Below are 23,111 nucleotides of genomic sequence, written 5' to 3' on the forward strand. Positions count from 1 at the left end.
CTTTAATTTGCCGCAATCAAAATCATACTAACGCTTAAGCGGTGCGTTCGATTGAGAACCATTTTTCGACTTCAGTAATTATTTTGTTGTAGGTCTAATAAAAATTATTTTGAATGATGACTTTAAAGCATAAAATTCTAGAAATAATTAAATTTACTGAAAAAGGTGTCAGTTTAGTATCCAATCGGTATTTTGACATTAGTTCCCAATATTCTTCAGTCGCCTGGCTTTAGCTACGACTGTAATTAAATTGCTCTAAAGATAACTGTTGAGTCCTAGAGCGGAATATCTATGTGATGCGGTTTAATAAGCTATTTGACTAATCATGTATGATTCCACTGTTAAATGTTTCAATTAAATAGGTATGATGTAGGTTCCATAGGTCCATGACACGAAAATATCAAACCTATCAAAAATGCGCTTAACATAACCTGAAAAAAAACTGTTAGATTCCGAGGGAAGGTGTGCAGGGTCTCGGCACCAGTTCGACTGGTTGATTACAGCTGATTCACTAGCTAAAGGAATCGAGGTTTTCTTATTATTCGTGATGTTTTGAAAAATATCACGACAAATTTTGGAATATGTGTGTGTTTTATTGTTGCTGTTTTGGCTTGGTAAACACAAAACTGACTCATACTATTTGAGGTAATTAGATAAACTAATAATTATTAGTTTATAAATAAGATATATAAACTTTAAATAAAATCATCCAGTTTGTTTTCTTTCAGAATATAGACATGTACTTGACATTCTTTTGAAATCTTTGAATTTTGAAAATCATGAAATTAAATGAATAGGTTTCTGACATTGATGACCAATTAGGATATTCTTTGGTCGCCTCCAATGTTGGTCCTTATCACCGACGAGTCCTAGAAGGACGGAACAGATGTATGTTGTTGTTTATTATTCATCTTCGATGTTCCGCATGGATTACAATCACTTACATATGTTCCAGAAGATTAAGGAGGCCCGTGAAGATATTCCTTATTTGGCTCTCTACTGTTTTTCTAATTAGTCTTGCAAGGTGCTATTCATTTGTGTGTCGTTTGTAAAATGTTAAACCATAAAACAACCGCCATCTCAGACATGTACAACTTTATTTTGCTTCCTCATCGAACGATATCCAACATTAGTTACAATATACAGTGTACTTAAGGTGGCAAAATATAGACAGCAAACAGTAATTTATCAAACTTACTTATCACAAAAAAGACCTAGAAACAGATCGAAGAGTTCTCATTAAGACTAACACATTAATTTCAGGTCTTGTTTTTGTCTCTTTGTTATGTCTTTTAATATATTTTAAATATCTGATAGCCAAGCGAAATATGTCACTAATTCAATTATCTTTTCAGGACTTTCATAAAGTTTGCTACATTGAGTAATTAGGACCCCAATGTTCAATCAGAATGTAACCAAAGAAAGCATACTATACGGTGATATACATCATTTACCAAGTACACATAAAAAGTCACGAATAAAATAAATCACGTGATTTGTTTAAATTCTATAAATTCCAGGACACAATCACGTGGTTTATTTACATTTTAATTATTCCAGGACAAAATCACATATTTAATTTACATTTTATTAATTCCAGGACAAAATCACGTGTTTTATTTACATTTTATTAATTCCTTGAACTAAATTACGTGGTTTGTTTACATTTTATTAATTCCAGAACAAAATCACGTGGTTTATTTACATTATATTAATTCCAGGACATAATCACGTGGTTTATTTACATTTTATTAATTCAAGGACACAATCACAGGGTTTATTTACATTTCTATTAATTCCAGAACATAATCACGTGGTTTATTTACATTTTATTAATTCAAGGACATAATCACGTGATTTATTGACATTCTATAAATTCCAGGATACAATCACGTGATTTATTGACATTCTATAAATTCCAGAACAAAATCACGTGGTTTATTTACATTTTAAAAATTACTGCACACAATCACGTGGTTTATTTACACGTTTCATACTTTTTGAGCCTCGTGCGCTATTGGCTTACAGGTAATTCTACACTCAACTGTCAAAAAAAGAAAGTCATATCGATATATCAACAGATTCGTCATTCTGTTGGTCAAGCCAAGAAATGTCAGAATTTTAGGTTTATTACAACGAAAAAACCAGACATAAATCCTATTAACTTCTGTTGTCTAAGGAAATCAAGCCTCTCTCGATGAGAGCTTGATGGCGACTTCCCTATAATCATTGTAAATCTGCATATCTCGAAAGTTTTCCTGTCAGTTGTTGACATCTATCAAGAAAATCGTGATAATGGAAGTAATTATAAGCTCCTTGATTGTCGAATCCCCCGTGACATGTAAATAAATACTACAGGATGGGTAAGCAGGGATTTATTCCGGAGGGTTCCGATTATCTATGCTCGATTTTATTTTCGTCTTAGTTCCGAAAAATAGTCTGAATTCCTCCCTAGCTGTAATATAGCTGTCTAGACATGGAACGTTCACTAGAGATGCTCTATGACAAATGATTGCAGGAAGCGGTTAATTCAGAAGCGCCTGTCCTGCCATTGATTCATGTTAAAATATACACAGCATCGTGACATCAAGTCGTGACATCGAAAGTCAAACGAGTACAGGTATACTAATAACACCAGTTAATGTAAACGTTTATTTAGATATGCTGTTAACATACACTGTAAGTGGCTTCGGAACACAGAGGAGAATGAAGATGAAAAAATGAACATTTACTCTCAGACAGGGATCGCACGTAGTTCTGCCAATACAAAAACGTAACAGTTGTATAGGAGCTCTCGACTTTCATTTAATCTCAGCTCCATCATCTTCGATACTCCAGAGGTTACACAGAGAGCGATAGTTAGCGTGACCCCTGGGGTATCGAGGATAGGTCACCATCGAACGTCAAGTTTATCGCAATGAAACAAAGCGGAAGTAACTAAGGGAGATAATTGGACTTAACGTTTTCTTACTTCATTGTACATAATACACACCAATAGAATACCTCTCTTATCTTTCTCACATACATTCAATCAATGGGCGAATTCTTGCATATCAGCTCTACAATCGACTGCCTTTTCATGAAAGAACTTCGTTAGAGAGTTAAAGAAGCTGGCCCCAGGTAGAAATAAACAGTTTCTCGGTATGGCCATAGCTGATCTTTTTGTTCGTTAGATTACCCCATTATAAAGGTTTTAATCAAAATTTCAAAATATAAATTCTTGCTGAAATTGGTCTTGTCAAGTTAACGTGGACAATGTGGGGTTTCATTTGTATCAGAATAATATTTTAGCTTTGTGTTGGAGATTACTATTTGGGCAGTCTCGAATCTGTGTCTTCGCGCCAAAAACCAGCTTTACAGCAAGTAAAATTTTCATAGTGTTTACATGTGGTCATGTTATGAAGGATTTCCAAGTTGGAATTTGCTGAAATGTAAGTATTTTGTTACCATGACAGTGTTGTTGATTTTAAGATAGGTGTTTGGAAATAAATAGCTGTAGTGTTAGGTTGGAATTAGCAGTATTTTTGCATTTTTAGCATTTTTTCATTAGGTAACCATGGCAATCACATGTCATAAATCAGCAGAAATTTTTGATTTACGCAAATTTTATCTCTCTACTTTTAATGTAATTGTTATGTAGTTTTTAAATATGTATACATGTAATGATGTATTTTTCCTAACCAAACTGCTATACCTGTATATCTCACATGACCAACCATTTCAGGAAAAATGCAAATCAACTGTTTCTGGCTACCCCAGTTTCACGAATCTTAACTTCAATTGAAAAGCGTCACATAATTTCAGAACAAACTTATATTTAAGGAAATGTCCTTATCTTATGTAATGCTTTCTTACGAGGAAATTTAAGTCAAGAAAAAATCCTAATTTACGGTAGATTCATGAAAATGGGCCAAGAAAGTCATAACGGAAATATTTCCATGGACTGAACGTTGTCTTCCTTGTTATGTTGTTTCTGTGAAATCATTAATTTTTGCTGATGTATTATTTTCGTTCATTTCGTGGGCAATCTTAAAGACCGAATTCACATTTCTACGACCTGTTGTTATCAGTGTGAGCATATTCTTAGCTATACTTATCTACAAATTCAAGTGTCCACGAAACAGAAATTCAAAAAAGGAAAATTTAGCCCCACAAAAATATTTTTAACAGTATTTCTTTATTTGCTATTATCTTTTAAAATCAGAATTCCAGCCTGATTGTGACATGATTATTGTGTGTGGACAGTATGTACACGCCGAAAGTTTTATGCCTTGTGTGAGAGAGAGACGGGGTGCTTGCAGGGTGTCCTTTTTATATTTGAGGTGATATTTGTCTCTTTGCAGATTTCTGACTTCGATATTGATATAAACTATTCAAATCTAACAGGATGATTAAGACGAATGGAACAGCCAACATCACAGCTCCCACAGCCCCAATCGTCTTTGCCGATGTCCGCGAGTCTTTGGCACTCGTCTTCCGACGTACACTCACTGTTCAAACAAAACATAAAGTATAGGCTACTGATACTGTCACGTGCGTTGTAGATGATTTAACACAAGCATGAAAATGAGGCTTAAATGAGCTGTTATGCGCTGACATATAAACACTACTCGAATATAGTTTTTATGGGTCTCTGTGTAAATGTTTCTGTTGTTCATGAGTTGACCAGTTTTGTCGGAATTTGAAGTAAGGTTCCGGTGACATATTGGTATCTAATGTTGTTTTTGTTTTGTTTTTTGTTTTGTTTTGTTTATATATATACGCGATATTTTTTAAAAATATGAATTCCTGTACTTACGGCTTGTTTTTGTTTTGTCAACTTTCAGTTCTGCTTTGAGCATATCGATGACTTTCATAAGTTCCTCTGACGTCATGTTGGTCATGTTATTTCGGAAGGACGTAGAAGCGTTTGGACAGAGAACTGAAATAACAACACACAATCCATTTAGATAATGTTTCCTGACAATTATATATTCCCTGACAGTTATTTATTTCCTGACATTTATTGATTTCCTGACATTAATTCATTTTCAGACATTTATCTATTTCCTGATATTTATCTATTTCCTGATATTTATTTATTTCCTTACCTTTATTGATTTCCTGACATTTATCTATTTCCTGACATTAATTGATTTCCTGACATTTATCTATTTCCTGACATTAATTGATTTCCTGACATTTATCTATTTCCTGACATTTATCTATTTCCTGATATTTATCTATTTCCTGACATTTATCTATTTCCTGACATTAATTGATTTCCTGACATTTATCTATTTTCTGACATTAATTGATTTCCTGACATTTATCTATTTCCTGATATTTATCTATTTCCTGACATTTATCTATTTCCTGACATTAATTGATTTCCTGACATTTATCTATTTCCTGAGATTTATCTATTTCCTGACATTTATCTATTTCCTGACATTTATCTATTTCCTGACATTAATTGATTTCCTGACATTTATCTATTTCCTGACATTAATTGATTTCCTGACATTTACCTATTTCCTGATATTTATCTATTTCCTGACATTTATCTATTTCCTGACATTAATTGATTTCCTGACATTTATTGATTTACTGACATTTTTTGATTTCCTGACATTTATCTATTTCCTGACATTTATCTATTTCCTGATATTTATCTATTTCCTGATATTTATCTATTTCCTGACATTAATTATGACATTTATTATTTCCTGACATTAATTGATTTCCTGACATTTATCTATTTCCTGATATTTATCTATTTCCTGATATTTATTTATTTCCTTACCTTTATTGATTTCCTGACATTTATCTATTTCCTGACATTAATTGATTTCCTGACATTTTATCTATTTCCTGACATTAATTGATTTCTTGACATTTATCTATTTCCTGACATTTATCTATTTCCTGAATTTAATTGATTTCGTGACATTTATCTATTTCCTGACATTTATCTATTTCCTGACATTAATTGATTTCCTGACATTTATCTATTTCCTGACATTTATCTATTTCCTGACATTAATTGATTTCCTGACATTTATCTATTTCCTGACATTTATCAATTTCCTGACATTTATCTATTTCCTGACATTTATTGATTTCCTGACATTTATCAATTTCCTGACATTTATCTATTTCCTGACATTTATTGATTCCCTGACATTTTTTGATTTCCTGACATTTATCTACTTGCTGACATTTTTTGATTTCCTGACATTTATCTATTTCCTGATATTTATCTATTTCCTGACATTCATCTATTTCCTGACATTTATCTACTTGCTGACATTTTTTGATTTCCTGACATTTATCTATTTCCTGATATTTATCTATTTCCTGATATTTATCTATTTCCTGATATTAATTGATTTCCTGACATTTATTGATTTCCTGACATTAATTGATTTCCTGATATTTATCTATTTCCTGATATTTATTTATTTCCTTACCTTTATTGATTTCCTGACATTTATCTATTTCCTGACATTAATTGATTTCCTGACATTTATCTATTTCCTGACATTTATCTATTTCCTGACATTTATCTATTTCCTGACATTTATCTATTTCCTGACATTTATCTATTTCCTGACATTTATTGATTTCCTGACATTTTTTGATTTCCTGACATTTATCTACTTGCTGACATTTTATGATTTCCTGACATTTATCTATTTCCTGATATTTATCTATTTCCTGACATTCATCTATTTCCTGACATTTATCTACTTGCTGACATTTATTGATTTCCTGACATTTTTTGATTTCCTGACATTAATTGATTTCCTGACATTTATCTATTTCCTGACATTTTTTGATTTCCTGACATTTATCTACTTGCTGACATTTTTTGATTTCCTGACATTTATCTATTTCCTGACATTTATCTATTTCCTGATATTAATTGATTTCCTGACATTTATCTATTTCCTGACATTTATCTATTTCCTGACATTAATTGATTTCCTGACATTTATTGATTTCCTGACATTTATCTTTTCCTGACATTAATTGATTTCCTGACATTAATTGATTTCCTGACATTTATTGATTTCCTGACATTTATCTTTTCCTGACATTAATTGATTTCCTGACATTTATTGATTTCCTGACATTTATCTTTTCCTGACATTAATTGATTTCCTGACATTTATCTTTTCCTGACATTTTTCTATTTCCTGACATTTATTGATTTCTTGACATTTATCTATTTCCTGACATTTATCTATTTCCTGACATTTATTGATTTCTTGACATTTATCTATTTCCTGACATTTATTGATTTCCTGACATTTATCTATTTCCTGACATTTATCTATTTCCTGACATTAACTGATTTCCTGACATTTATCTATTTCCTGACATTTATTGATTTCTTGACATTTATCTATTTCCTGACATTTATTGATTTCCTGATATTTATCTATTTCCTGACATTTATTGATTTCTTGACATTTATCTATTTCCTGACATTTATTGATTTCTTGACATTTATCTATTTCCTGACATTAATTGATTTCTTGACATTTATCTATTTCCTGACATTCATTGATTTCTTGACATTTATCTATTTCCTGACATTTATCTATTTCCTGACATTTATTGATTTCTTGACATTTATCTATTTCCTGACATTAATTGATTTCCTGACATTTATCTATTTCCTGACATGTATTGATTTCCTGACATTTATCTATTTCCTGACATTTATCTATTTCCTGACATTTATTGATTTCTTGACATTTATCTATTTCCTGACATTTATCTATTTCCTGACATTTATCTATTATTCATCTTTTTCCTGATATTTACTTGATTAAGATTTACATGGCGGGTGTCATCAATGAAGCTGAAATCGCTTACTCTTCCGGGAAACCTGGTTTTATTATCCTTGCACTTTTTCAGGAATCCCGTAAACATCTTTATTTTGTTCATATTACGCCCTGGTTTTGTTGAGTTTGAGTTTGGATAATGATTGTGTTACCATGTTGGTATTTTCCTGTTTTCCCCATAGACAAACATAGAAAAAGGACAATTTTTTAAAGTATTATACAAGAATCCGTATGACACCTTTCTCAGGTAGTACTTTAAAAAATCTGCGAGATCACACACATTAAAGAGCATGGCAGAGACACAAAGAAAAAGACACTTCCGCCGTAACCAAGCACGCCATGGAGACTGGTAACGACCGGCCAGGAGTCCCTTTTATTGAAAGAGAGTAGTAATGGATGCAAAAAAAATCAACATACTTGGACAAGGGTCAGTACTACATGGAATGGTCTCTGATGTGTTTCCAGAACAATCAGATCCGGTCCCAACAGGTGTCGGGTCATCACATGCCCTCGTTCTGGTCTTACTTCCGGTTCCGCATGTTCTTGAACAACTTCCATATGAACCCCATTCGGAAAATCCACCATTTACTTCAAAAGATGCAAACATCATCATCATCATCATAAAAGCATGAAGTTAAAGCAGATTATGAAAAAGCAGTTTCATACAACGTAATAAAACATTCACCGTACTAAGTTTATCTGATTTTGCAATACTTACAATTTTCGCAGTGAGTTCCAAAGTAGTCTCCTTTGCATATACACTTATATTTGCAGATAGCCCCATTTTTACAATCAGATGGCAGGCAGGAGTTCGTATCTGGGAAACGATATGCCAATACAATCATTCTTTATACTCGAGGAACTATTTGAAAATCACACATAAGTGAATATCACCTTTCAATATAAATTTGGAATATGATACAGTTTTGATCAAAAATAAATGAAAGCTGTTTCTTTCTGGTAGGACTTAGCAATGCTGAAAAGTTTTAGTGTTAGGGGCAACTGATAAAAGGGAAAAACTTACAAGAGCTTTGGGAGTGTATATGTAAAATATAATTGGACCAAATGATCCGCCAGGGTAAGCGTCTTTTGCTTGATCAACGACATCAGCCATATTAATTTAGATCAAAGCAAAATCGAATCCAAATTCCCAAAACATAGTTAGAGCAAGAAATCTCCAACTTATGCTAGTCAACGCCAAGTTCAAAATCGGAAAGAGACAGATTTCGGATATATATATATATATTCATACCACACCACAAAGATTAGGCACACAGCTACATATATAGATGTAAATTGACTTACAAACCCAGATCGCAAAAACATCCGCTGTCGCTTGATCTGTAATAGAAATTATATCAACGCAGTAAATCATATTTAGAATACATACTTGTTTATAACTGCAACGCTCGCGGAATGTTCCCGAGAGTAGCTCTTCAATGCCTGGAAAAATGATACAATAAGCAGAGTTGCCTCTTTTCCTATATGTGTTGCCAAATGCACTTTGTCTGGACAAACATTTTCTGACTTGTAGTGGTAAAAGAAGTGTTACAAAATATTTCTTATAAATACTTTGGGTGATTTAACGTTTACTAATAATCTTATTCATTAAACATTTATATGTACTCGTGTGTGTGTGTGATATAAAAATCATTGTAGGAATTAAACCATTGGTCTTTGACCGACAATGTACTGATAACGTTACTTAATGAGAAAAAGAGGGTGAAACATTAAATATTTTCATATCGACATATTATGACATCACAATCGATTTCTGACTTTCACAGCCAATAAAAGATACTCAAGGTTATATTACATTTGTGACACGTATCAGAGACGTACATGTATATAACAAGGTTATATTACATTTGTGACACGTATCAGAGACGTACATGTGTGTAACAAGGTTATATTACATTTGTGACACGTATCAGAGACCTACATGTAACAAGGTTATATTACATTTGACCAGAGACGTACATGTACATGTACATGTAACAAGGTTATATTACATTTGTGACATGTATCAGAGACGTACATGTATATAACAAGGTTATATTACATTTGTGACATGCATCAGAGACCTACATGTGTGTAACAAGGTTATATTACATTTGTGACATGTATCAGAGACCTACATGTATATAACAAGGTTATATTACATTTGTGACATGCATCAGAGACGTACATGTATATAACAAGGTTATATTACATTTGTGACACGTATCAGAGACGTACATGTGTGTAACAAGGTTATATTACATTTGTGACACGTATCAGAGACCTACATGTATGTAACAAGGTTATATTACATTTGTGACATGTATCAGAGACGTACATGTATGTAACAAGGTTATATTACATTTGTGACATGCATCAGAGACGTACATGTATGTAACAAGGTTATATTACATTTGTGACATGTATCAGAGACGTACATGTATGTAACAAGGTTATATTACATTTGTGACATGCATCAGAGACGTACATGTATGTAACAAGGTTATATTACATTTGTGACATGCATCAGAGACGTACATGTATATAACAAGGTTATATTACATTTGTGACATGTATCAGAGACCTACATGTATGTAACAAGGTTATATTACATTTGTGACATGCATCAGAGACGTATATGTATATAGCAAGGAATGTCGTGTTTGTAGTTTTCTTTTTTCTTAAAGATAGTAATTTTTCGACGTTTTTCAGAGCTAACTAAAAGCAAGTGTTAATAATTGGAAATTGTCTTGTTTGTTGATGATCTTCGGGGTATACTTTTTGCGAATTTAACGAACCTTTCAAAATCGTAAAAATATTGCTTGTTTTCTTCGTTTTATTGTAAATGCACGAGTAATTTATATAAAGAGCTGATGAACCTACATGTACAGAAAACTTTCTAGTTGTGAACACTTTTGTGATAAATAAATACTACCCGGTATACATATCTTATATCTAGTTCGATTGGTCAGTTGATGTTAGAGTGTACACTAATGTCCATTCTAAAATATTTAAAGTCTTCCATTTAGAAATTCCAAATTTCCGAGACAAAGAAACCACAAAATATCAAACAAGCAGAAATTGCAAAATGTACATTTTGGGGTTTTTTCGGAAAAAAAACACAGTGCAAAAATATCCCGATATATGCTAAATAGCAACATTTAGATATCAAATATTAATCTGATAACGTTCTGCATATTAAATGTAACAACATTACACCGTCGGGATAATGCACTAGATAATGGCCGGATCGTGGGTTAGCTTTATTGTTAAGAAATACAGGTACAAAACTAATGTTAAAAAGTTTCACTCTGTATCCTTCATTACCTATTGTTTTTTCCTTCCCAGTTTCATCGCTGTACAGAATTTTAAATGACTCATCATAACTACAACTAGTAGCTAGCACATCCGTCCACTCCGTCAACACAAACCAACCAATGTCATGCTTACATTTTGCAAACCGATGATGCATGTAGAAGTGACGTCGCACAGAAGGGACACTGAATGTGAAACAATATATTGATATTGATGTGATACATATAATATATTGGTGTGATACATACAATATATTGGTGTGATACATACAATATATTGATGTGATACATACAATATATTGATATTGATGTGATACATACAATATATTGATATGATACATACAATATATTAATGTGATACATACAATATATTGATGTGATACATACAATATATTGATGTAATATATACAAGATATTATATTGATGTGATACATACAATATATTGATGTAATATATACAATATATTGATGTGATACATACAATATATTGATGTGATACATACAAATTATTGATCTGATATACACAATATATTTTGATTAAGCTAATTCATAGCTTAAGTTAATTACTTTAAAACTTTTCTATTTTAAATCGGAACACTTCGGAAATTATTGTTTAGAATAAGCAGTACAGCAATGTGACGTAGTTAATTGAAATTATTTCACAGGAGATATTATTGAAGGAATAACGTAATTTCTGTGTGTGTGTAATGTCTTTCATTGAAAGTATTAAAGATAAGTCATTATCTCATGCAGCGGTGTAATCTAGCATATGTTACATAAGATTACTGTAAATCACTTAGTTTTCGCGAATTCTTTTTTCGCGAACTTACCTCTTCAGACATCTTCGCGATTATATAATTTCGCCAATACTGATCTATGTATAAATTTAAATTCGCGAATGATGATCTGTTTAGAGGCATGGACTCTTCAAGACCAAATTATTGGTAGCCAACTCATCAAGGATGCCACCCACAGTTATTTTTGCGAAAAGTTTGAATTCTCGATTGACGCTCCTTGCATTTTAACACGCAAATAAATCCCACGCGAAATATAAGTTATTTACAGTAATTAGTCGATACCTACCCATCAATGGAATCATAGTTTGTGATCGAGTGTGTATTAAGGTCCTCCCATGATGAAGACAGAATCCTGGATTTAGAGAACCAGCTTTTCTTATCAGAATCGCGACCATCAAATACGACATATGCTTTCTCCTGGCCATCATTCACAAACGAGACGCGAACCTATAGAACAGAATTTTAAAAGGGTCTCAATGGTTAGATTTTCACGAATAAGTGTTATCACTTGAAAAAGTTGCCTAAAGTTTAACGTTCTGTTAATTATGAATTTTAAAAAAGTCTTTGCACAATCATTTTTTAAATCTAAAATAGGAAGAAAGCATGCCTGCGTCAGTCATATAACAGGGTTGTAAGTAAACAAATAAAAACTCGTGCTGTCCATTTTCATGTTTCTTATAACAAGCCTGGAGTGTAATTGGTGGTTCTAAAAATCATACTAAATATTTTAAGTTTAACTATTTATTCTGTTGCCACTTGACAATTGCCTACAATTACCATGAAATATGATGTTTTTTCCTAAAGTCGATGTTCATATAGGGGGATGGGCTGATTTTATTGACGAGATATGTTCCTTTGAAAAGTGACGTTCGATTGTACTATCTCACTATCGCTTATCGGTGAAGGATCATGGGATACCAACGATGTTGTAATGGGTAAATGAGCACAATTTAGATCGTAAGTGGTGTTGAAGCGAAACATGTATATGATATCAATTTATGGAGACTCAAAAAAGTTTAATATTTTACAATTTTCAATTTCTAATGATTTTGAATATATCACGTAAATGTATATTAACTCCCTTGTTGTGCATCTCAATTTCTCGTATGATGTGAGGGAAAATGGCCAACAGACGACCATCTTGGATTTTAACAATGGAAATTTGTCATCGTTTTTTCTGTAGTACTTGTTCGAATTTCAGTCAGTCCTTAGTTGTGTCCTTTTGATTTTTGGGACTAATAACAAAACAGAAACAAAAACAAAAACAAGCAATAATTTATTTATAGAATTGGTATGAAAGGATGATCATCACTTTCGTGGTAGATCTCTGTTTGTGCAATATTTTGGAAGTTACGCTCAGTGGTATACTAACTTTGGCAGAATTTGAAATATCTTGAGACCAGTAAGTGAATACCAGGATGAAGCTCAGGATGAATAACTCTTAATTGAAAATAAAGTACGCAAGGCGGAGATCAAAGTCATTGGTTGATTTGATATGTTGAAGGAACATGTTTTCGTTTAAATCTTTTGTTGATATAGGGCTATTTTTAGAACAAGTTTGAACAAATCGTGGAAATTTTGACAAGTGTATTGTATCATTACTTATCTTTTATTTTTCGTTAGTAAGTTTTTTAATGTGAAATCTTAGATAACTGGCTGAATGTATATCTACTAGCAGACGTGATACATTTCCCACCAGTAATTTCTCTCATATTGACCACTTGTCAGTAAAGCAAACATATAACAGCGCTTGAAGTATGGTGTTAAAAATAAATATGATATTATTATAATACATATTTCACCGAATATATGCATTTATAGTGAAGTTGTGTGGCTGAAGACAAATATTTTATGGAGGGACAAAAAATGACCGTATGAGAATTATTATCCGTATATAGTACTGTAAAAAGCTTACTGCACTGATGTTGTAGTCAGCCCATTTGTCAACTATTGACGACTTGTAAGTCTTACTTCCTGTTTCTATAGACATGGCCAGCTCATCTCCTTCGTTAACTGTGAATGTACCTGTCCAAAGATCGTACACGCTGTTTGCTCCTCCAAGATCTTGTCCTGTGGCAAATTTCATGACCAGAGTCCAGTCTTAAATAACACAAAAGCAAAAATTTCCAAAGTAAAAAAAGTATAAATGTTGTATACTATTCCTAAATGCATAATTAGAATTAAGTAAAACGGCATCCGGAAGTGGAACGCTGTAACATGGAGATATTTTTTTAACACAGATCAATAAGATTGAAATATAAATGTAGTTTATTTTCATGCTTCTTGGTTTCACCTACCTGATGTAGTCACTAGGGCGGGTTCACGGGATGTGTACACAAGTGTACATCCACCTACAACAAAGCAAACAACACCAATTTGAATCAAGGATTCAAACGTTTTACTTTATCTTACGTTTTGTGTTTACTTCAGTTTCGGTGTAAAAGACAATGCATGAAAGAAACAGAAAAAAAAACGACAAAAAAAACCCCAACAAAAAACCTAATAAGAAACAACCAAAAAAAAAACAACGTAAATACAGCACAAAATTCATTTATCAAAAACATAACGAAAATCATTAATTTACATTCATGAAGGACTAGACTAAAACATAAATGAATAAGTGTCTTCTGATGGACGATCGATGTCACATCAATTAACAATCAAACATTCTTAGTTCTTACAATAACAGGGATAGTAACAAAGTAGCAAACACTTGCTGAACCACAGTATCAATAAAGCGAATCTTGTTCTCTCTCAATGGTTCAGAGCGGAGATAACAACGAGGCATTAGAATAACCAGCCGCTCAAGTAGAATATTTCCCTTTAGTTTAATAATTAAATCGTTAGATTAGTCCAACCAGTGACAATATATTCTATCCTTATTGGACAAAATCAATAGCCTCTGAAAAGTGATGAAATATTTAAAGTTACACTATGTATCGATATACAAAAACATGTATATATCGGACTTATGTCACTAAATGAATATGTGTTCTTATGAAACATATCATTCGTACGTGTGAATGAATTATCTGATAAACTGACAAGTAACATGCGACGTTTAGGGCATATACTATAAGCTGTATGTTTTATCGACAGTTCTGTGGATCGCAGACGTTCCTTCATTTTGGTTTTGATTTCCAAACTAGGCAGAAATTAAATAAACATCCGATATACATTCAGCTCCTTGTTGGTGAAGGCCTCTTTCTTACACAAAAAGTACCTTGTTGGTGAAAGCCTCTTTGTTATACAGTCAGTACCTTGTAGGTGAAGGCCTCTTTGTTATGCAGTCTGTACCTTGTTGGGTGAAAGCCTCTTTGTTATACAGTCAGCTCCTTGTTGGTGAAAGCATCTCTGTTATACAGTGAGTACCTTGTTGGTGAAAGCCTCTTTGTTATACAGTAAGTACCTTGTTCGTGAAAGCCTCTTTGTTATACAGTCAGCTCCTTGTTGGTGAAAGCCTCTTTGTTATACAGTTAGTACCTTGTTGGTGAAGGCCTCTTTGTTATATAGTCAGTACCTTGTTGGTGAAAGCCTCTTTGTTATACAGTAAGTACCTTGTTGGTGAAAGCCTCTTTGTTATACAGTCAGTACCTTGTTGGTGAAATCCTCTTTGTTATACAGTCAGCTCCTTGTTGGTGAAAGCCTCTTTGTTGATTTAAACATATTTTATATTATCAGTATTAGATAAATGGATCAGAGACAAGTTCTAGCAACTTATGAACTCTTTGTTATACAGTCAGTCCCTTGATGGTGAAAGCCTTTTTGCTATATAGTCAGTTCTTTGTTGGTGAAGGCCTTTCTGTTATACAGTCAGCACCTTGTCGATTTTAAAAAGTCGACTCTTAATTGGTGAAATCTATTTGTTAATAAGTTGGTTCTTTATTGGTGAAGTTTATTTTTTTATTAACAGGATACCTTTGATAATTATATTGACAGTAAACCAGTTTCCATACTAGTGCTAATAACAGCTATCCTAGATACTTACAGTATCGATGTAGTGATCGTGAGACTATAACGACCAAAGAAAATATCTATAACAATAACCTTTCTTTTTTACGATCGATTCTTTCTTGGTTCAAGATGTTCTCTGTTAGACAAGACGTTCTCTGTTAGACAAGACGTTCTCTGTTAGACAAGACGTTCTCTGTTAGACAAGACGTTCTCTGTTAAAAAAAGACGTTTTCTGTTAGACAGGACGGTCTCTGTTAGACAAGACGTTCTCTGTTAGACAAGACGTTCTCTGTTAAAAAAAAGACGTTTTCTGTTAGACAGGACGGTCTCTTTTAGACAAGACGGTCTCTGTTAGACAAGACGTTCTCTGTTAGACAAGACGGTCTCTGTTAGACAGGACGGTATCTGTTAGACAAGACAAGAAGTTCTCTGACAGAGAACGTTTTGTCTAACAAAGAATGCCTTGTCTAACAGAAAACGTCTTGTCTAACAGAGAACACCTTGTCTAACAGAGACCGCCTTGTCTAACACAGAGAGCCTTGTCTAACGGAGAACATCTTGTCTAACAGAAAACGTCTTGTCTAACAGAAAACGTCTTTTTTAACAGAGAACGTCTTGTCTAACAGAGAACATCTTGTCTAACAGAGAACGCCTTGTCTAACAGAGAACGCCTTGTCTACCACAGAGAGCCTTGTCTAATAGAAAACACCTTGTCTAACAGAGAACATCTTGTCTAACAGAAAACGTCTTGTCTAACAGAGAACATCTTGTCTAACAGAGAACGCCTTACAGAGAACGCCTTGTCTAACAAAGAGAGCCTTGTCTAATAGAGAACACCTTGTCTAACAGAAAACGTCTTGTCTAACAGAGAACTTTTGTTTACAGATAACGTCTTGGCTAATACAGAACGCCTTGTCTAACAGAGAACGCCTTGTCTAACAAAGAACGTCTTGTCTAACAGGGAACATCTTGACGTTCAAGACGTTCTCTAATTCATTCGAATTCATAAAGGAAATGTTAGGACTCTACCAAAAATATATACGAATCGACTGTATTAGCAACAGCATTGATAAGCAAGATAAACATGACCGAATTCAGATGTATATCAGGTGTAAATTGAACATGAAGGAATTCAGCTGTATGTCAGGTGCAAGTTGAACATGAAGGAATTCAGATGTATGCTGGTGCAAGATGAATATGAAGGAATTCAGCTGTATGTCAGGTGTAAGTTGAAAATGAAGGAATTCAGATCTATGCTGGTGCAAGTTGAACATGAAGGAATTCAGCTGTATGTCAGGTGCAAGTTGAACATGAAGGAATTCAGATGTATGCTGGTGCAAGATGAATATGAAGGAATTCAGCTGTATGTCAGGTGTAAGTTGAAAATGAAGGAATTCAGATCTATGCTGGTGCAAGTTGAACATGAAGGAATTCAGCTGTATGTCAGGTGTAAGTTGAAAATGAAGGAATTAAGATGTATGCCAGGTGCAAGTTGAACATGAAGGAATTCAGATGTATGTCAGGTGTAAGTTGAACATGAAGGAATTAAGATGTATGTCAGGTGTAAGTTGAACATGAAGGAATTCAGCTGTATGCCAGGTGTAAGTTGAACATGAAGGAATTCAGCTGTATGCCAGGTGTAAGTTGAACATGAAGGAATTCAGATGTATGTCAGGTGTAAGTTGAACATGACGGAATTCAGCTGTATGTCAGGTGTAAAGTGAACATGAAGGAATTCAGCTGTATGCCAGGTGTAAGTTGAACATGAAGGAATTCAGATGTATGTCAGGTGTAAGTTGAACATGACGGAATTCAGCTGTATGTCAGGTGTAAAGTGAACATGAAGAAATTCAGCTGTATGTCAGGTGTAAAGTGAACATGAAGGAATTCAGATGTATGCCAGGTGTAAGTTGAACATGAAGGAATTCAGATCTATGTCAAGTGTATGTTGAACACCTCCTATTAATCATGAAACGTTAATGAAATTTGTTGAATTCGAAATATACAGTTACCTAAATGGTGTGCGATATGATAAATAGGGCGTATTACCTATCTATATCAGTGGAACTGCCATGGTTAACAAGATCACATGAAACTATATTTGGGCCACCTTGGGTGTAGGCTTCTTGCAGCAGCCCCCTCGAAACCACTCATTTGGTCTACTAAACAAGGAAAAGGCAGCAAAATCGATAGAGTTAAAGAACTAAACAGAGCCAGTACACATGGACACCAAGTTCTCCCAGGGAGAGTACCTTGTGTGGTGATCTTTCAACCCAGCATGTCACCATTGTCAACGATATTCCAGAAACACTGGCAAATCCTACTGACGTCCTGTCAACTTCAGAACATTTTCTGGAATATTAGCTTATCGCAGACCAAAACATATTAAAGATCTGAGCGTTAAGCTACCAACAACCTTCTACACTACTACAACTGACTGCTTCAAAACATGTTACAGTAAGAGGTGCAAGCTTGGTCTGTATATGGAGCCAACGGCCAGAACTACCACATCATCAAGTCAGTAACCTGTGCATCAGCCAATGTGATATACTTGAATACGTGTGCCAAGTGTCATTTGCAATATGTAGGGGAGACCAAAACACCACTTAATCTCATGATCAACAATATTTCCTTTTTAATGGTTTGTAATTGTCTAAATGTGATTGGAATATTTCCTTTTTAATGGTTGTTAATTGTCTAAATGTGATTAGAATATTTCCTTTTTAATGGTTTGTAATTGTCTAATTGTGATTGGAATATTTCCTTTTTAATTGTTTGTAATTGTCTAAATGTGTTTAAAATGTTTCATTTCAATGGTTTGTAATTGTCTAAATGTGATTAAAATGTTTCATTTTAATGGTTTGTAATTGTCTAATTGTGATTGGAATATTTCCTTTTTAATGGTTGTTAATTGTCTAAATGTGATTGGAATATTTCCTTTTTAATGGTTTGTAATTGTCTAAATGTGATTGGAATATTTCCTTTTTAATGGTTTGTAATTGTAAATGTGATTAAAATGTTTCATTTCAATGGTTTGTAATTGTCTAAATGTGATTGGAATATTTCCTTTTTAATGGTTGTTAATTGTCTAAATGTGATTGGAATATTTCCTTTTTAATAAATGTGATTAAAATGTTTCATTTCAATGGTTTGTAATTTTCTAAATGTGATTGGAATATTTCCTTTTTAATGGTTTGTAATTGTCTAAATGTGATTAAAATGTTTCATTTCAATGGTTTGTAATTGTCTAAATGTGATTAAAATGTTTCATTTCAATGGTTGTTAATTGTCTAAATGTGATTGGAATATTTCCTTTTTAATGGTTGTTAATTGTCTAAATGTGATTGGAATATTTCCTTTTTAATTGTTTGTAATTGTCTAAATGTGATTAGAATATTTCCTTTTTAATGGTTTGTAATTGTCTAAATGTGATTAAAATGTTTCATTTCAATGGTTTGTAATTGTCTAAATGTGATTGGAATATTTCCTTTTTAATGGTTTGTAATTGTCTAAATGTGATTGGAATATTTCCTTTTTAATGGTTGTTAATTGTCTAAATGTGATTGGAATATTTCCTTTTTAATGGTTTGTAATTGTCTAAATGTGATTAAAATGTTTCATTTCAATGGTTTGTAATTGTCTAAATGTGATTAAAATGTTTCCTTTTTAATGGTTGTTAATTGTCTAAATGTGATTGGAATATTTCCTTTTTAATGGTTTGTTAATTGTCTAAATGTGATTAAAATGTTTCATTTCAATGCTTTGTAATTGTCTAAATGTGATTGGAATATTTCCTTTTTAATGGTTGTTAATTGTCTAAATGTGATTAAAATGTTTCCTTTTTAATGGTTGTTAATTGTCTAAATGTGATTGGAATATTTCCTTTTTAATGGTTTGTAATTGTCTAAATGTGATTGGAATATTTCCTTTTTAATGGTTTGTAATTGTCTAAATGCGATTGGAATATTTCCTTTTTAATGGTTGTTAATTGTCTAAATGTGATTGGAATATTTCCTTTTTAATGATTTGTAATTGTCTAAATGTGATTAAAATGTTTCATTTTAATGGTTTGTAATTGTCTAATTGTGATTGGAATATTTCCTTTTTAATGGTTTGTTATTGTCTAGCTCTGTTGGACATTGGATTTACTTCTATTTTATTTAGATGTAATTGTCTGACTGTTATATTTAAATGCTAATAACCAGAAAAAAAATCTTGGGTATATGTCCTATGTTGTTTATTTACAGATCGTAAAAGTTGCTACCTTTTTAGCGATATACATTAAAACATGGGGTTCCCCGGTCGCGCGTTCGACCCCAGATACTGATACCGTGATGTTGTCACTATCATTTGACTCAAAACATTTTTGTAATAAATTAATTCTTGTATAGCGAGATCGTTGGATTCAATTGAACATATTTGATATAAACTTTATTTAATTCATTCATTATATCAAAAGAATCAGATACGGAAACAAGTGTTGAAACATTATATTTATCCGCTTCAAGATATCAATTCATTAAATTTGACGAGACATGGTGTAAACAATCTAGACTCAGCAAAAATATGGCTAATTAGGAATGAGGAGGTTGAGGAGGAGGGAGAAGAGTTTCACGTCATGCCAAAGAATACAAATTTAGAAAACCAATGCACACAGACATAAACTGCAGAAGCTGCGAGAAAAATCACTACTCGCCAACACCCGACCTATTATTTCAGATGAATAATACATCCGATGAGACCATCTTGATAGTGTTGACTTGGTAAATTATCATCTCGATGTTCAGTGTAACTTAAGGATTATAAAAGGTCACATATTAAGGAGTAATCCAGTCATTGAATTAATCTTGTGTTCTGCATTTTCTTGTACATTTTCCAGGTTTTATCTTAATATAGCTGGTCCTTATCAAAACCCTGGTGACTCCGATTCATGTGGCCAGCTTTTAGATCGACCGAACCGGAAATCAGTCATTAATTTAACAAAGCACCTAGCACATACATATTGTTACTTGGGTATGACAGAAAATAAATTGATTTCATTTACAAGTCGAACTCTATGTCTCAAATGAGAATATTTATAAATATTAGCATGGTGGTATCACCGAGACCGGTATAGAGGTTCATAACGATGGCAATGGCAATAAACTGAACTATAAACGAAAAAACTCACTCGTCTGTGATTAAATACAATTTTGCATAGAAACACAAAGATTGACTACCTGGCAGATGTCAAACAAAAGATGTGATATCAGTTTCGTTGTCTACTATTGAAACTTAATGTTTCATAACTGCCGCAGCTATCACAACACGTGCATTTTTTTATCGATCCACATGTATCATTTGTAGAGAACTACGTCATTGAAAAAAATCTCCAGCTTTTGGAAAACCAAGCGAACATATTTCACAGCAGTATAAAAACATATACGTGTCATTCGGACGAGAAGTGTTCAGGCAATATCATTTCATTATACCGTGTATTTGTGTCAGGTTGATCAAAAAGAAGACTTGTCCCAAAAATCATTCTGTCAATGTGTCCTCATTGTTTTTATTGCAATGAATAAGTGAATAGATCTTTTTTTAAACTTTTACTTTTTACAAAACGTGTAGCGCATCGTGAAACAGTTTGCCGTGTTTAAAACGCGTGTATTTTGTTCACTAGCTAGAATTTCAATGAAATGTGCATGCAATATTGCAGAATATAATTGGCTTAATTTGAAAGAACAGACATTCAAAATCCGACAGAGTATATATTGTCTATAACAGAAAAACTAGTGAAGATGATAGCTCGGTGATGGATTTACTTAATGCTAAGTTATGGGACACAAATTATCTTTGTGTTCAGTTTATGCGAAGTTATTTAAACAATTAGACTCTATTACAATTTGCTATAGTGATAACATTGATAACACAAATTCATTATAGTGATAACATTGATAACACAAATTCATTATAGTGATAACATTGATAACACAAATTCATTATAGTGGTAACGTTGATATCACAAATTCATTATAGTGGTAACGTTGATATCACAAATTTGTTATAGTGGTAACGTTGATATCACAAATTCATTATAGTGGTAACGTTGATATCACAAATTTGTTATAGTGGTAACGTTGATATCACAAATTTGTTATAGTGGTATCATTGGTAACAAAAATTCATTATAGTGGTAACGTTGATATCACAAATTCATTATATTGGTATCATTGATATCACAAATTCGTTATAGTGTAACATTAAGGAAATAAGTTATATCACCACAATGAATCATTATCATCATCAATCTTTATTATGAAACTAAATTGAATTACTGACGTCACCATTTCACCATAATGATATCGCCCGTTTGGTTGTGTGATACTTGTACCAACAACGGAATCAAAAGTAACTCGGAACCCCTCTTACCTCCGACACAGTCGTCTCCATTTTGTGTATATGCATACCAAATCCGAGAACCCTCTAAAGACACTGCCATGTCAATATTTAAGATATAATTTTTAATGGTTTTAACAAAACATTTTTGTTTCATCTTATTCTGACAACTTCTGAAATTAATATATCACCTGTTTTGGAGGAAAAAATATTCCTATTATTTTCTTTTGAGACAAAAATTTGTAAATCAGAATTTGATTTATGTAGTATTACAAGAATTTCACTGAAAAAAAAAACTCAAAAAAAAAAAAAAAAGTCAATAAAAAACTCACCCAAAAGAACAGCAAGCATAATTCTTATGATAACCATTTCTGAACGGCAAGCAACCCTTCAGACAGTCAAACTGCTCCCGTAGATACAAGTAGACAGAGACACTTTTACCAATGTTGTATGTATGTATGTATTGGTCTCTTCATCATTAACATTACATTATGTTAAATTATGATTTACAAATCAATAATCTATTCACGTCGCAATGGTTATTGGCTATGTTAGACAAGAGTTATTGTTTATATATATATATATATATATATATATATATATATATATATATATATATATATTATTTATCATAGCAGGTACGTAAAGCATAATTACACCTTCCTGTTCTTACTCACGATCAACGAGCATCCTTTCATCTTTCATCGGAAACTGATTAAATTATCTTCTGCAAGTAGTTTTAACTATTATAGACTTAAGTATGAGATATCTTATAATATGATAAATATTATTTATTTATTTATGTTTACTTACCATTGTCCTACATTCCAATGAGGA

The 23,111-nt window shown here is 32.6% G+C and overlaps 2 protein-coding genes across 2 annotated transcripts; both read right to left on the bottom strand.

The window, feature by feature from the left end:
• Positions 1–4,311: 4,311 nt before the first annotated feature.
• On the bottom strand, positions 4,312–8,680 carry LOC132543560 (coadhesin-like). The gene is made up of 4 exons (XM_060207074.1): positions 8,554–8,680; positions 8,253–8,423; positions 4,799–4,921; positions 4,312–4,490 (listed from the first exon to the last, which is right to left on the bottom strand). The coding sequence occupies exons 1-4, from the start codon at positions 8,678–8,680 to the stop codon at positions 4,312–4,314; spliced, it is 600 nt and encodes a 199-aa protein (XP_060063057.1).
• Positions 8,681–12,227: 3,547 nt separating this feature from the next.
• On the bottom strand, positions 12,228–22,377 carry LOC132543561 (uncharacterized). Its single transcript, XM_060207075.1, has 4 exons — positions 22,308–22,377; positions 14,243–14,296; positions 13,861–14,045; positions 12,228–12,392 (listed from the first exon to the last, which is right to left on the bottom strand). Exons 1-4 carry the CDS (start codon positions 22,375–22,377, stop codon positions 12,228–12,230), a joined length of 474 nt encoding a protein of 157 aa, XP_060063058.1.
• Positions 22,378–23,111: the final 734 nt, after the last annotated feature.

Source organism: Ylistrum balloti, unplaced genomic scaffold (assembly GCF_031769215.1).
Source record: "Ylistrum balloti isolate Yb309-2 unplaced genomic scaffold, AGI_CSIRO_Ybal_v1 Utg369758, whole genome shotgun sequence".
NCBI lineage: Eukaryota > Metazoa > Mollusca > Bivalvia > Pectinida > Pectinidae > Ylistrum > Ylistrum balloti.